Source organism: Sminthopsis crassicaudata, chromosome 2, assembly GCF_048593235.1.
Source record: "Sminthopsis crassicaudata isolate SCR6 chromosome 2, ASM4859323v1, whole genome shotgun sequence".
In the NCBI taxonomy this organism is placed as follows: Eukaryota; Metazoa; Chordata; class Mammalia; order Dasyuromorphia; family Dasyuridae; genus Sminthopsis; species Sminthopsis crassicaudata.
Window position 1 is genome coordinate 192850315 of NC_133618.1, and position 17724 is coordinate 192868038.

The following is a 17724-nucleotide window of genomic DNA, read 5'->3' on the forward strand; positions in this document are numbered from 1 at the left end:
AGTAAATAAAATGTATGATGTCATAGAAACAGAAAAGTCCAAAAATAAAGAAATCTTAGCTATTTCTTTATAGCTATAGACAAGCCACTCAAATTCTATGAGAATAAATTTCCTTATCAATAAAATGGGCTTAAAAATATCAGTATGGTAACTTCATAGATTTCTTTAAAAATCAAAGAGTAAATTTTTAATACTTCAAAGTGCCATAATGAAACATATATAAAGTAACTGAATAATATAATATTCCAATTAATAATAGTAAATAAAATAGGAAATGTAATTTTGTGTAAAAAATCCTTCAAAAATTATAAATAATAAATAATAAATCTTTACTTACTATCAAATAGTTTTTAACTATCAAATTTTTTTTTAAAGTTTAGTATGAACACATTAAGTATTTGTATTAAAACTATTTCCCTTAAAATAATTTATGGTGTTTGAGATGTTGACTTCATTTTGGCTTTGTTTGAAACAGAGTTGGTAAATAGAATTTTCTCTGTTTTGGGGAAATGATGTGCTTCCCTTTCATCTATTGTTATTAATTATTACATATCTAATCTGAAATTTTTTTATTTAAATGTTTGTACTTAACAAACAAAGCATTGCAAATGCTATCAGGTCTATATAGTCAGAATTCTTGTACAACTAGGCAATTATTTCATTTGAGAGTTGTGCCACTTATAAAAATTATTTAATTAACTTTGTGTCACTGTGTGTATTTTTCTGTTCTTTTCTTAAGACAAAATTACACTTTTCTTACATAACTAATTTAGATGTAAATGTTATGTTATTTCCAGGGAGCAAAACAGGCCATTTATAAGTTTGCTAATTTTGATTCAGTAAAATCTTATGCCAAAGGCTTGCTAAAACAATTTCTCATTAAAATAATTATCATTCCTATATTTTATTTTAAATTGTTGTTTATTCAAGAATACTATGTATCATGGTGCAATTTCTGTGAATACATGAAAGTATGATTCTGCATTATGCTCTCAAGGCTCTCTTCTTCTTTGCCCACAGAAAAATTTCCTAATTTGTGAAACTAGTAAAACCAAGTAAGATCAATTACAGAGAAAGCAGAGATGCATTTAGTTAGGTTTTAGAAAGAAATGGTTATTTTTTTTCTTATTAGAGCTCTTCAGGGGAAAAAAAAAAGAGCATGTGCTCATTTATTAGCTATTTCACACAAGCATTCATGTTAAAGATAGGCTAAATGGCCTTATGGTGCCTTCTTATGATTTTGTTTAGGTGCTATCTCCTAATCGAAGTTTTTTTTTCCTAATATTCTTCCTCCTTTCCCCCCAATTATTAGTATTTTTCCTTATTCGTTGCTTTATTGTTGTTATTGTTCAGTCAGTTCAATCATGTCAATTATGTCTGATCTTTAGGGAATCACATTTGAGATTTTCTTGGCAAAGATACCAGAGTGATTTGCAGTTTCCTTCTCCAGATCATTTTAAAGATTAATGTAAAATGATTAAGGTTAAGTGACTTGCCTAGGTTCAGATAGCTAATAAATGTCTAAGTCCAGACCTGAAGTCAGAAAAATGAATCTTTCTGACTGCTGACTTTGCATTCTATCCACAGTGCCACTTAGCTGCCTATTTAATATATACTTTGGATTTCTTTGTGTTTGCGTTATATTTCCCCACCATTTACTTTATCTGTGACCTTGTACTAAAAACTAAAAGAAAATTACATATATTTTTAATAAAGAAAAAATTGGGCTAATGTAGGGAAAATATTTTTATTTTATTTGACACATTAAACAAATGGCATATATATTTAAACACACATAAATACAAATGTCTAAAGGTATGTAAAGGGATGCATTTAGATTTAAAAAATAAATTTCACGAGTATAAGATGAAAGAGATGTGCTTACACATCAGTGATTCTAAAAAAAAAAGTTTGGGAGAAGGGTTAGATGTCTTCCATTTGCCACTTGCATACATATTCATATGCAAAAAAATACATAAAATAAAAATAAAACAATCATCTATCTGATAGGGATCAGGAAAGACCTGTATTGTCTTGAATATAAAAGATTTGTATTGATAAAGTGTTCAAGTTTTATCCTGACCACTATCAAGAGGGACTTCTTTCCTTTAGGGCACCCAAAGGGCAATAGAGAGAGATATACATAGTGGGTTTGAACAGACTACAAAACATTTCCATTGAGTAATTATGAAGAATGAATGCTATAAATGATATATTCCAGAAAATTATTTATCAGGGGAAAAATTATTGATATAAATGAAAGGAAGAAAAGGTATTATGAAAAATAAGATTCTATTATTCCACTAAGATTGGGAACCAGTAAATTATACAATGTCAAAGTCAAAAGGGATCTCAGATAACATCTAATCCAACCCATTATTTTCATTCTCACATCTCTGCTCACTTTACAAAAGGGGAAAGGGGAGTTGATTCCAATTTTATTCATCCAATTTTTATCAATTTTATTTAACCCAATATCTTATGGTCCAGATTAGAGTCAGAGATGACTCTAAACTTTGTGTAAAGTTTTCTTTCTAAATATGTTTGAATTTGAAGTATATTATATTTTCTGAAGTATATATACATAAATATTTTTTTAAGGTTCTAATTTATTTTATTTTATAATTATAACATTTTTTTTGACAGTACATAGGCATGGGTAATTTTTTACAACATTATCCCTTGCACTTACTTCTATTCAGATTTTTCCCCTTCCTCCCCCAACCCCCTCCCCCAGATGGCAGGCAGTCTTATACATGTTAAATATATTACAGTATATTCTAGATACAATATATGTGTGTAGAACCGAATTTCTTGTTGCACAGGAAGAATTGGATTCAGAAGGTAAAAATAACAGTTTACACTCATTTCCCATTGTTCCTTTTCTGGATGTAGCTGATTCTGTCCATCATTGATCAATTGGAATTGGATTAGTTCTTCTCTATGTTGAAGATATCCACTTCCATCAGCATACATCCTCGTACAGTATCATTGTTGAAGTGTATAATGATCTTCTGGTTCTGCTCGTTTCACTCAGCATCAGTTGATGTAAGTCTCTCCAAGCCTCTCTGTATTTCTCCTGTTGGTCATTTCTTACAGAACAATAATATTCCATAACATTCATATACCATAATTTACCTAACCATTCCCAATTGATGGACATCCATTCATCTTCCAGCTTCTAGCCACTATGAAAAGGGCTGCCACAAACATTTTGGCACATACAGGTCCCTTTCCCTTCTTTAGTATTTCCTTGGGATATAAGCCCAGTAGTAGTATGGCTGGGTCAAAGGGTATGCACAGTTTGATAACTTTTTGGCATAATTCCAGATTGCTCTCCAGAATGGTTGGATTCTTTCACAACTCCACCAACAATGCATCAGTGTCCCAGTTTTCCCACAGCCCCTCCAACATTCATCGTTATTTGTTCCTGTCATTTTAGCCAATCTGACAGGTGTGTAATGATATCTCAGAGTTGTCTTAATTTGCATTTCTCTGATCAATTGTGATTTGGAACACTCTTTCATATGAGTGGAAATAGTTTTGATTTCATCATCTGAAAATTGTCTGTTCATATCCTTTGACCATTTATCAATTGGAGAATGGCTTGATTTCTTATAAATTAAAGTCAATTCTCTGTATATTTTGGACATGAGGCCTTTATCAGAACCTTTAACTGTAAAAATTTTTTCTCAATTTGTTTCTTCCCTTCTAATCTTGTTTGCATTAGTATTGTTTGTGCAGAAACTTTTTTAATTTGGTGTAATCAAAATGTTCTATTTTGTGATCAATAATGGTCTCTAGTTCTCCCTTGGACATAAACTACTTCATCCTCCACAAGTCTGAGAGGTAAACCATCCCATGTTCCTCCAATTTATTTATGATTTCATTCTTTATGCCTAAATCTTGGACCCATTTTGATCTAATCTTAGTATGTGGTGTTAAATGTGGGTCCATGCCTAGTTTCTGCCATACTAATTTCCAGTTTTCCCAGCAGTTTTTGTAAAATAATGAATTCTTATCCCAAAATTTGGGATCTTTGGGTTTGTCAAACACTAGATTGCTATTTTTATTCACTATCTTGCCCTGTGAACCTAACCTATGCCACTGATCAACTAGTCTATTTCTTAGCCAATACCAAATGGTTTTGGTGACTGTTGCTTTATAGTATAGTTCTAGATCAGGTACAGCTAGACCACCTTCACTTAATTTTTTTTTCATTACTTCCCTTGAAATTCTCGACCTTTTGTTGTTCCATATGAATTCTGTTGTTATTTTTTCTAGGTTATTCAAATAGTTTCTTGGAAGTCTGATTGGTATAGCATTAAATAAATAGATTAGTTTAGGGAGTATTGTCATCTTAATTATATTCTCTCGGCCTATCCAAGAGCACTGAATGTCCTTCCAATTATTTAAATCTGACTTTATTGTTGTGGCAAGTGTTTTGTAATTTTGCTCATATAATTCCTGACTCTCCTTTGATAGATATATTCCCAAATATTTTATACTATCAACCGTTATTTTGAATGGAATTTCTCTTTGTATCTCTTGCTGTTGGATTGTGTTGTTAATGTATAAAAATGCTGAGGATTTATGTGGATTTATTTTGTATCGTGCAACTTTGCTAAAATTCTGAATTATTTCTAATAGGTTTTTAGCAGAGTCTTTGGGGGTTCTCTAAGTATACCATCATGTCATCTGCAAAAAGTGATAATTTGATTTCCTCATTTCCTACTCTAATTCCTTGAATCTCTTTCTCAGCTCTTATTGCTGAGGCTACAGTTTCTAGTACTATATTGAATAGTAATGGTGATAGTGGGCAACCTTGTTTCACTCCTGATCTTATAGGGAAAGGTTCTAGTTTATCGCCATTACATATGATGTTTACTGAAGGTTTTAAATATATGCTCCTTATTATTTTAAGGAATAGTCCATTTATTCCCATACTCTCAAGTGTTTTTAGTAGGAATGGATGTTGGATTTTATCAAATGCTTTTTCTGCATCTATTGAGATGATCATATGTTTTTTTATTAATTTGATTATTAATATGGTCAATTATACTAATAGTTTTCCTAATATTAAACCAGCCCTGCATTCCTGGTATAAATCCCATTTGGTCATAGTGTATTATCCTGGGGATGATTTTCTGAAGTCTATTTGCTAATATCTTATTTAAGATTTTAGCATCAATATTCATTAAGGAAATTGGTCTATAGTTTTCTTTCTCAGTTTTCTATCTACCTGGTTTAGGTATCAGTACCATGTCTGTGTCCTAGAAGGAATTTGGTAGGACTCCTTCAATCCCTATTTTTTCAAATAGTTTACATAGCATTGGAGTTAGTTGTTCTTTAAATGTTTGGTAGAATTCACATGTAAATCCATCTGGTCCTGGGGAATTTTTCTTAGGAAGTTGGTTAATAGCTTGGTCTATTTCTTTTTCTGAGATGGGACTATTTAGACTACTTACTTCTTTCTCTGTTAATCTGGGCAAGCTATATTTTTGAAGGTATTCTTCCATTTCATTTAAGTTATCGAATTTATCGGCATAAAGTTGAGCAAAGTAGCTCCTAACTGTTGTTCTAATTTCCTCTTCATTAGTGGTGAGTTCACCTTTTCATTTTCAAGACTAACAATTTGCTTTTTCTCTTTCCTCTTTTTAATCATGTTTAGTAAGGGTTTGTCTATTTTGTTGTTTTTTTCATAGAACCAACTCTTTGTTTTATTAATTAATTCAATAGTTTTTTTACTTTCAATTTTATTAATCTCACCTTTTATTTTTTGAATTTCAAGTTTTGTGTTGTCTGGGGTTTTTTAATTTGTTCCTTTTCTAGCAATTTGAGTTGTAAGCCCAATTTGTTGGCCCTCTCTTTCTCTATTTTATGTAAGTAGGCCTGTAGAGATATAAAACTTCCCCTTATTACTGCTTTGGCTGTATCCCACACATTTTGGTATGATGTCTCATTATTGTCATTTTCTTGGGTGAAGTTATTAATTATGTCTATGATTTGCTGTTTTACCCAATCATTCTTTAGTATAAGATTATTTAGTTTCCAATTATTTTTTGGTCTATTTTCCCCTGGCTTTTTATTAAATGTAATTTTGATTGCATTGTGGTCTGAAAAGATTGCATTTACTATTTCTGCCTTACTGCCTTTGATTTTGAGGTTTTTATGCCCTAGTATATGATCAATTTTTGTATAGGTTCCATGAACTGCTGAGAAGAAAGTATATTCCTTTCTGTCTCCATTTAGCTTTCGCCAAAGATCTATCATATCAAACTTTTCTAGTATTCTATTTACCTCTTTGACTTCTTTCTTATTTATTTTGTGGTTTGATTTCTCTAATTCTGAGAGTGCAAGATTGAGATCTCCCACTATTATAGTTTTGCTATCCATTTCCTTTTGCAGCTCTCTGAATTTCTCTTTTAAGAATTTAGAAGCTGCACCACTTGGTGCATATATGTTTAATATTAATACTGTTTCATTATTGATGCTGCCCTTTAGCAGGATATAATGCCCTTCCTTATCTCTTTTAATTAGATCAATTTTTGTTTTTGCTTGATCTGAGATGAGGATGGCTACTCCTGCTTTTTTGGTTTTGCCTGAAGCATAATAGATTCTGCTCCACCCTTTTACTTTTAATTTGAATGTCTCACCCTGTTTCAGGTGTGTTTCCTGTAAACAAGATATAGTAGGATTCTGACTTTTAATCCAGTCTGCTAACTTCTTCCTCTTTATGAGGCAGTTTGCCCCATTCACATTTATGGTTAGAAGGACTAATTCTATATTGCTTGCCATCCTACTAATCCCTGCTTATGCTTTTCCCCTTTCCTTCCCTTTTACCCCCCTACCCAGTATTAAACTGGTGAACACCACTTGCTTTTCACAGCCCTCCCTTTTTAGAATCCCTCCCCCACCTTAAAGATCCTCCCCTTATTTTACCCCTTTTCCTCAAAATTTCTGTATTCCCTTTCCCTTAGCTTACTCCTTCCCTTTCACTTTTCAATGAAGTGGAAGAAGTTTCACCATAAATCGAATATGTCTATTGATACACACTATGTTCATCTCCCTCCTTTCTTTCTCTCAGATATAATAGGTTACTTTTGCCTCTTCATGAGATGTAGTACCACTACTTTACACTTTTTTATGATACAATTTCCTTTCCACCTCTAGTTTCTAAGACAAATTGTACATATGTTCTTTACATAATTTTTTTGGCAGAAGTATAGTTCTCAAGATTTCTTTTTACCTTTTTAGAAATCTCTTGAGTTCTGTATTTGAAGATCAAACCTTTTATATAGGTCTGGTTTTTTTCATCAAAAATAGATGGAATTCATTTATTTCGTTAAATGTCCATCTTCTTCCCTGGAAAATGATGCTCATTCTTGCTGGGTAAGTTATTCTTGGCTGCATACCAAGTTCCTTAGCCTTTTGGAATATTATGTTCCAGGCCCTTCGTTCTTTTAATGTGGATGCTGCTAGATCCTGGGTTATCCTTATTGTGGATCCTCCATATCTGAATTGCTTTTTTCTAGCAGCTTCCAATATCTTTTCCTTTGTCTGATGGTTCTTGAACTTGGCCACTATATTTCTTGGCGTTTTGATTTTAGGGTCCCTTTCAGTAGGTGATCAATGAATTTTTTCAATGTCTATTTTACCCTCTGTTTCCAGAACATGTGGGCAGTTCTCTTTGATAATTTCCTCAAAAATGGTGTCCAAACTCTTTTTTTCCTCCCATTTTTCAGGGAGTCTGATTATTCTCAAATTGTCTCTCCTGGATCTGTTTTCCAGGTCTGTTCTCTTTCTAGTAAGGTACTTGACATTCTTTTCAATTGTTTCATTTCTCTGGTTTTGCTTGACTACCTCTTGGTTTCTCCTTGAGTCATTCATTTCTACTTGTTCCAGTCTAATTTTCAATGATGTATTTTCTTCACTCACTTTTTTTATATCTCTTTGTAATTGTCCAATTGAGTTTTTATCTTCTATGGAATTTTTTTCCATTTTATCCATTTTATTTTTTAGAGAGCTGTTTTCTTTTTCCAGCTCACTAATCCTGATTTCCTTGGAGTTGTTTACCTTTTCCAGCTCACTAATCTTGTTTCTCAATGATTTGATTTCTTTATCCACTCTGTCTTTGAATGCATGGGATGACTTCTCCAGGCTCTCTTGCCAAGCTTCCCTTTCCTTTTCCCATTTCTCTTCCAGCTCTCTTGTGAGAGCCTTTTTGATTTCCTCTAGAAGATTCTTTTGTATTGAGGAGCAGCTCATATCCCTCTTAGGGGATTCATCTGGGGACAATCTGTTTTTAGTCTCCTCAGTGTTTGAAGTCTGCTCTCTCTCCATACAAAATCTGTCAATGGTTAGAACCTTTTTGAATTTTTTGTTCATTTTGTCAGAGTAGGAATTGAAGAAAACAAATTGACAAGAGAAACAATTGGTCTGTTTTGCGGGTGGTTTGGATGGTATTAATGGGCTTCCTCTACAGACTGGGGGTAGGGAAGCAGAGAGCCACTAACAGAACAGTGATGACTGTACTGAGTCTGCACTCTGAGGCTCCGAGAATGCACTGAGTCAGTCCAGGTGGGGGTTGGGGGTGGCTGGGTTCTGAGAGATGCTGGCTTTCTGGGGTTTTAATCTTCACCTCTGGTGTTTACACCCTCTCCTCTGCTCCTGGCTTGCTGCCAAGATGGAGTATCCACACTGGGGGAAAAGTCTTTTCCCAGAAATGACAGAGATCGTACTTCTCCCCCTCTGGTCTGAGTTGTGTTAGCTGCCTGTCTCACTCTGGCTTGCCTGCCCTCAGTCTGTGCCCAGTCTGATTGACCCTCCCCCGAGCAAACACAGACCTTTTCTGGCGACTTTCAAGGATGTCTTCTCTTGGTGATTATTTGTGGATTTCTTTCTGGGTCAAGCATTAAGTCTGAGGCTTGTCATGAAGTAAGTTCTGAGAGAAAACGAGGAGCTCAAGCAGCTGTCTGCCTCCACGCCGCCATCTTGGCCAGATTATATTTTTTCTTTAATTCAGATCAAAATTTAATCTATCAATGATGAACTATCCACTTGTTAAGCCCTTTCCTAATTCTCAATTAAATATAAATATTAGGGGGCAGCTAGGTGGCACAGTGGATAGAGCACCAGCCTTGAATTCAGGAGGAACAAGTTCAAATCTGTTCTCATTCACTTAACACTTCCTAGCTGTGTGACCCTGGACAAGTCACTTAACCCTAGACTCAATAAATAAATAAATAAATATTATCGATATTAAATTTCTTAAAATCTTGATGTGATTTTTGACAATTGATATAAATTATAAGGACCAAAATGGATCGTGTTCTCTCCTGTAATTTTCTCATGGATAGCATGTTTTGCACATCAGTTGTACTAAAGTCATGAAAATCTGACAGCCACAAGCCTATTGTGTTTTGGCTCAGCTGGTAGCCAAATGCTTCATTACTTCTGTAAGCTATTAAGTTGTTGTTAGTGGTATTTTTTGTTTTGTTTTGTTTTGTTTTGTTTTGTTTTGGCGGGGGGATAATTTCAAAGGAACAAAGTTTTACTTTATCATTTTTTCAGTGATCTCTTCATTCTCAAGAAAGTGGATTCTATAGAAACTCAGGTTTTAAGAAAAATTGATAGGCATTTTTCTGTGTAAAAAATGAAAACTCCCTTTCCTTTTTTTTGATTTTGTTTCTTTTATAAAATAAAGTGATTGGACTATAAGTTTATTCAAATTCTAAAGTTTTTGATGTCCTCTTTAAATACTATTATCAATAGAAAAAAATCAGCTCCCCAAAACATGTCATTATCACCTGACATTCTTTTAGAGAAAAAGCGATTTGGTATTGATTTTAATGGTGGCTGCTTTATTCTCTACTCATTTGTCCCTGATGGAATTTAACTGCTAAGTATCAATGACTTAATTGGGATCCTTTGGTGGTTTGGGAGGAACTCAGTAAGCTGATACAGGAAAAGATGAGACAAGCTGTCTTTGAATGATCTGTCTCTTGCTTCTTTTCTTTCCTCTATACTCCTATCCATAATATAAATTTACCTCTGCTCTAGAAAACTAGTTTTTTTTCACCATCATATTGAAAATACAAACTCTTTTCTTCATTCTTCCAAATACTTAGGATTTGCAGATAGTGTCATGGAAATTTTCTTTTTTTTAAAAAATTTCCTCTATAGTCTGTTGATTGAACTCATAAATGTAAGAAAATCCTACATATAAACTAATAAAAAGAAAAAAAAAGTAGAATATTGAGTGAATGAATGTTAGCCTTTATACTGCACTTACTTTGTAGTATTCTTTAAAGTTTGGATAAAATCTCACAAATCTCAGTGAATAACTTTTTAAAAGAAATTCAGGTTATGATTTCTAGTCCTATGAAACAATGCTCTAAAACATTATTGATTATAGAAATGCAAATTAATATAACTCTTAGGTATTACTGCATACCTCTCAGATTATTTAAGATGACAGGAAAGGATAATGATAAATGTTGGAGAGGATGAGGGAAAACTGAGACACTAATATATTATTGATGGAGTTGTGAATTGATGCAACCATTATGGAGAGCAATTTGGAACTATGCCCAAAGTGCTATTAAATTATGCATACCCTTTGATCCAGAAGTGTATCTACTGGGTCTGTATCTCAAATAGATCATAAAAAAGGGAAAAGGACTTACATGCAAAACCATTTGTGGTAGCCTTTTTTGTAGTGTCAAGGAACTGGAAACTGAGTGAATGCTCATCAGTTGGAGAATGGTTGAACAAGTTATGGTATTTGAATGTTATGGAATATTATTGTTCTATAAGAAATGATTAGCAGGATGATTTCAGAAAGGCTTGGAAAGATTTACATGAATTGATAATAAGTGAAGTGAGCAGAATCAGGAGAATATTGTACTCAGAAGCAAGATTTTATGATGATCAACTCTGATGAAATTGGTTTTGTTCAACAATGAGGTTATGGACAATTACTAATTTTGTTATTGCTTTTTTTCTCTGAGGCAATTGAGGTTAAATGACTTGCTCAGGGTCACACAGCTAGTATCTGAGGTTAGAGTTGAAGTCAGATCCTCCTGACTTCAGGGCTGGTGCACTATCCACTGTACCATTTAGCTACCTCTGTTTTTGCTTCTTATTTCTATTATCTTATCCTCATTTCTGGGAGATATAAAGATAAAATGTTTTAAAATGGTTTATCTTTACATTTCCCAGAAATGAGAATATGTCAAGGTTGTTAGAGGAGGTCTCCATTTCTAGGCAATGAATAATAAATTTTCAAGGTTAGGTTATTTTTCTCTCCCTTTGCCATGTCCTTCATTATTTGCTTCTTTTTTTCTCCCTTCCCCAATCACTTATAATGCTCTGAAATCCAAAAATGTAGAGATATAGAAACATCAAATAGCAGCTGGCATGCCCACCAATCATTGCTCTTGAATGTCTAAGAAGTCTGGAAAATGGCACAGTATCTCCAGTAGTCATCAGAGATAGAACACTTTCTCTACATGAAGAAAAAACTCAGAAGCTATCATATTAATTCCATCCTATAACAGAAACATATATACCAAGCATCATGGGAACTAGATGTTCTGAAGAGATAAAATGTGCGTTCTTATTTTATATAGGGAAAATCTGGCAGAACCAGAAGCCATGTTCTGAGTTTCATTGTTCATGGTATTTTGGTTACAAATTCTCAATAATCATTTACAAGATAGTTTTTATTTCTTTGGTGTGACCTTTGGCAGATTTAAGACACAGAATTATTTTGTGGCTAAGCAATATGGAAATTCTGATCATCTCTCCTATCTCTAAATATTCTTATAATCCCCCAAATTCAAATCCTTTCTCAACAGTTGTAACTGAGCAGAATCTTCTGTTTTATTTTCCTTTCTTCAAAATAGGTTTGAAGAATGCAGTTTTCTTACAGAAGTCACGTCACTATCTCTTGTGACAATTTCTAGAGATTTCATCCATAGCAAGAAGTGAGATGGAAAAATCCACCTCAACTAATCCTCTTAATAAGATATCAGTTATCATGACCTGAAAGCTTCTAATAACTAGGAAATCTTCTATAAGAAACTAGGAGAAAATATTTATCATCATTTTAATCTGAAAAATAAAAGCCAAAAAATGATGAAAATAATTTTTCCTAATTTCTAATAGATGTAGAATAGTCCTAATAGAATTTAACATTGATTTGAATTTTTGTTTCATGATTTACTGTGATAAATATCTTGATTGCTAATTGACTAAATTATTTGGTGATGAGACTTAAGTTAGTTAGCTAATCTAATCCAGAAACATCCAGTCTATCATCAGATCTGTATTCCAAAATTCTTCAAATTTGTTAGGACCTAACATAGTATACATTTTAATGACAATTTTCCATGAACCATGGTCACCTCAATACTATCAGAAGGTCAAATTTGTGGAATAAAACAGAAAGTGTTATGCTAAATTATAGTAAGGTTCTTTACTTCTCATATAATGCATAAGTAGATGTGGATACTAATTCGCAATCTAAAGATTATTAAAATGTTTTAAACTATTTTGTAAATTACTTTAATCAAAGATGAATTTTCTAACTTAAGATTCAATTAAAATAAACAATACTATTTAATTAGTTTATCATTGAAGTGATAATCCCCAAGTAATTTGTGACTGGAAAAAGAAAACAAAAACAAAAACAAACAAAACCTTGCCTCAATAGAAAGGGCCGTCTTCAATATCATTATACATTCTAACTCTTATTAAGTTTCTGTGATTTAATAAAGTAGATATTTTCATGAAAAATAGTTGTTTTAAGTAATTATAGTATTTTTATTAACCCAACAAATACAAACATACACATCTGTTTACACTAAGTTCTACTCTGTATAAGACTCAGTTATAGGTGCTGAGTTGACCAAAAAGATGAAACTGTAGTTCTTCAGTCTTGTTGGGGAAATAAAATAGTTTTCTTGTTCCATTTATACTCAAAAATCATACTACAGATAGTCACTATTGTCCTGGATCGTCATCAGAAGTATATGAAATTAGCCTTTTCAATGGTTAAAACATGGATGATGAATATGATCTTCATTTCATCAATGAAAAAGGCATCCCTTATTCTTTTTTCATAGACTACATATTGCTAGATGACCTTATTAAGAAATATATTTTGAAATGAGCAAAGGAGGAAACAATATGTTCAACTAACTTTATTGTTTAAATACTTTTGTTTTCAGATCCCATAATCCGTGTGAGAATGCCTTTTTTCCTTCCATAGTGAAATAGTTTTAACATCTAATTAGTGTCTGTTGTGATTATTTGAGGTGGTTCATCAGCTTGAAGGGTACAGTCTGTATTTATTAAAATTTCTCTTCATGTTTTCTGTAGTAGATGTCTATTGTACTATCATCTTTCCAACATATAAATTATTTTAGTGGAAAAAAAATAACTCCACAAAACACTAATTAACACATTATTTTTAGATCAAGTATTAAAGGCTTTCAATTATTTTTATCTTCTCTTTCTTACTTATCCCTATCCATCCTCTCCTCTGGATATTGTCTCTTATACCCATTCTCATCCCCTCATATTCCCATCATCAAATTCTTTCATCTGTATCTTTTTGTACTTCTGCCACCTTCTCTTTCTTTCTAATATCTATCTCATAGTTTACTTTAAAAAAATAATATAAGTAGTCATTGCAAATTCGAGACTAACTTGAATATTTAAAGATCTTTGAAGGAATAAATCATTTCCTGCTTTAGGATAACTAATGTGGTCTAATAAGCATCATTGTTGAGAATATTATTTTCAGATAATAGAGCCATTTTATATATGTGGCTCTTTCTGAACTGATAGACTGTGATTATTGATTTTCATTTATTCTGTACAGGCACCATCATCACCTTCCTCGCCCATAGCTAATGAACCAAAATATGAGAAGCGCTGGCTAGACACCTTATCAATTCCTCTCTCAATGGCTCGAATCTCAAGGTACAAAGCTGGAACAGATAAATTAAGGTGTGTAATTATCATTTCAAAATAGAAGAGTTAATGAGTTGCCTTCAATTTTTATGATAAATACATGTAAAATTTATTTGCATCTTATTTCATTTAGTTATACAAATTCATGCTTCTATTTTGGTATTGTTTACATATTCCAGAAAGACTCAGTAATCGTTTCCTTTATTTAGGAAAATCCCTAAAGGAAAAATGAAAACATAGTAAATAGAGGACCAAAATGTTAATGAGAAAATTTATTTATATCTTGTGGTTGCCTGGGTCATGTCATCTATACCTACTGGGAAAGAAAGTATAGTTTCTCAGTTTATCACATTGAGAGAAAGTTGGTTAAGAGTAAGTACATTTGCTTTCTATTATTAAAACTATGTGATAGAATTCCCTAAAACTAGGTTGGGGGAAAGGTAGTAGATTAGGGGGATGATTACTTTCTGCCATATGATCTGCACTTGATGATCTCTCAGGGATATTTTAGATTTAATAATTTACAGTTTGGCGGGATTGGTGGGAGAGAAGTTGAATTATTGGATTACTGTTATTATTCCTTTGGCTACTTGGGTGTTTTTTTTTTGTTTGTTTGTTTTTTTGTTTTTTTTGTTTTTAATGAACTGGTATGGCAAATGTACTAATGGTGAACATTAGATGGAAGACTGACAATATCTCATTGGGATTATATGTGAAGCCTTTAGAGACTATTAGAACTTGCTGGAGTTTATACTCTACTGACAGGCTTTGATTACCCAAGGTCAAATCCATGCCTGTAAGGAATCAAAAGAGGGCTTTAATAAAAGGATCTGGTTTTAGGTTTGATTTGATTGATTTGTTGGCTGATGGGTAAAATATGCTATCTCTTCCTGTGTATAATAGTAGAGATTTTCTTCTTGGCATAACTGAGAAAAATAATGTAAAGAAGATTTTCATAATTAGCTATTCTGACTATTGCCTACAATGGAATAATTTTCTCCTTCATGGATATAAGCTCAGCTTTGGGGATAATAATTTTGCAGAAAAAGAAAAAAATACATTTTTCCAGGGCCCAGGCTCTGTCATTGAGCAAAGATTCAATGTAATTATATCTTCCATTTCTGCTCATATTATTAGAATTGTAGTACATCTGATGCTTGAGATGAATTGGTAAGAAACAAATAGGTGGTACAATTGTTACAGTACTGAATTTGCAGTCAGGAAATCCAGAGTTTGAATCATGCTTCAGAAATTTGTTAGCTGAATAATCTTGGACAAGTCACCTAACTTCCTTCAGACTTGGTTTCCTCATCTCTAAAATGAGATTGATAATAGCACCTACTTCACAAAGTTGTTGTGATGATCAAATAAGCTAAATAAAGAACTCTTTCTAAATATTAAAAAACTGACAATTACTGTTGTTTTATTATTGTATTTTCAAGATATGCATAAAAGAAATTGAGGGGAAATATTTTTATTGGAGATTTTAAAATGTGAATATTTTTAGTCTTATGCATACATGAGCATTTTGTCTGTCTGTTGGTAAATACAATAATACATAATAAGATAATACGACAGTCTTTTGTAGCCACTAGAAAATAAACCTTGATTTCTAAAATTTTTAGTGAGACCTTAGAATCAAGACACCCAAGTTCAGACCTTACTTCTTTCCCTAAAGAGATATTGGCCTTGATAAAGCTGCTTGACTTCATCTCTTAAATTGGGGGTGGGAGGGAGCAAATAATATAATTATTTACTTAAAAGTCTTACAAGTATAATCTACCTGTTTATTTATATCAATTAGCAATCAATTAATAAGTAGGATTTTAAGTATCCTTTGTGCTGGTACTTAATGCCCTAAACATATACATATAAAAATGGATTTACTGCCCATATTAAGAGAAGAGGGAATAAATTACTTAAATAAAATACTTAAATTATTTTTTAGAAAAAGAAATTGAACAAGCTATTAGTCAACTCTTAAAGAAAAAATCCTCAGGGCCAGATGGATTTCTTTTTAAAGAACAATTAATTCCAACACTATGCAAACTATTTTGAAAAATAGGGAAAGAAAAAGTCCTACCAAATATCTTTTATGCCACAGATATGGTGCAGGTGCTTAAACCAGTTAGTATCAAAACAGAGAAAGAAAATTATAGACCAATTTCTCTAATAAATATTGATGCAATAATCTTATAAAATATTAGCAAAGAAATCATACCCTGGATAATACACCATGACTAAAAAGGATTTATACTAGGAAAGCAGGGCTGGTTCAATATTAGGAAAAATGTTAGCATAATTGACTTTATCAATAACTAAACTAACAAAAATCATATGATTTTTTGAATAGATGCAGAAAAACACTAGAGAGTATAGGAATAAATGGAGTTTTCCTTAAAATGATCAGTGACATCTATTTAAAAGCATCAGCAAGAATCATATGTAATTGGGACAAACTAAAACCATTCCTAGTAAGATCAGGGGCAAAACAAGGTTGCTCACTATCACCATTACTATTCACTATTGTATTAGAAATGTTAGTATTGGCAATAAGAGAAAAAAAAAGGTTAAGGGAATTAAAGGAGGTAATGAAGAAACCAAATTATCACTCTTTGCAGATATAATTGTATATTTAGAGAATCCTAGAGAATCAACTCAAAAACTACAAAAAACAATTCACAACTCTAGCAAAGTTGCAGGATATAAAATAAATCCACATAAATCATCACCATTTTTATATATTACCAACAAAATTCAGCAGCAAGTGATACAAAGAGAAATTCTATTTAAAATAACAGTAGATAATATAAAATATCTGGGACTCTACTTGCCAAGGCAAAGTCAGGAACTATATGAATACAATTACAAAACATTTTCCACACAAATAAAGTCAACTCTAATCAAGTGGAAAAATATCAAATACTCATGGGTTGAGTGAATTAATACAATAAAAATAATAATACTAACTAAATTAATCTACTTATTCAGTGTCATACCAATCAAACTCCCAAGAAATTATATTAGAGATTTAGAAAAACTAATAACAAAGTTCATCTGGAAGAACAAAAGGTCAAGAATTTCAAAGGAATTAATGAAAAAATGCAAATGAAGGTGGCCTACCTGTACCAGATGCAAAACTAGGTTATAAAGCAGCAGTCATCAAAACCATTTGGTACTGGCTTAGAAATAGAGTAGTCAATCAGTGGAACAGGTTAGGTTCACAGATCAAAATAGTCAATGACAAAAATTGATGAAAAAATTGGAAATTAGTATGGCAGAAACTACCCATTGTCCCATACTTAACATTTTATATCAAGATAAGCTTGAAATGCGTTCATGATCTAGACATAAACAATGACATTTTAAATTAGGAGAACATAGGATAATTTACCTCTCAGATCTATGGAGGAGGAAGGAATTTGTGACCAAAGAAGAACTCGTGATATTAGAAGCAAATTAGAAGAGCTTTACTACTCAGATCTGTGGAGAAGGAAGGAATTTATGGTCAAAGAAGAGTGGAGTACTTTATTGAATACAAAAATGGATAATTTTGATTATATTAAATTAAATAGTTTTTGTACAAACAAAACCAACACAAACAAGATTAGAAGGGAAGCAATAAACTGGAATTTTTTTTTTTTACATTAAAGGGTTCTAATAAACATCTCATTTCTAAAATATGAGAGAATTGAATTAAATTTATAAGAATTCAAACCATTCTTCTTCAGTTGGTAAATA

General features: G+C 32.2%; 1 protein-coding gene across 2 annotated transcripts in view; it reads left to right on the forward strand.

The window, feature by feature from the left end:
• SNTG2 (syntrophin gamma 2) overlaps window positions 1-17724 on the forward strand; it is a 671931-nt gene that overhangs the window by 404646 nt on the left and 249561 nt on the right. For both annotated transcript variants that reach the window (XM_074288004.1, XM_074288005.1), the window contains one exon: window positions 13892-14019. In XM_074288004.1, the coding sequence (XP_074144105.1) occupies window positions 13892-14019 (128 nt within the window). The remainder of the gene's footprint in view (window positions 1-13891; window positions 14020-17724) is intronic.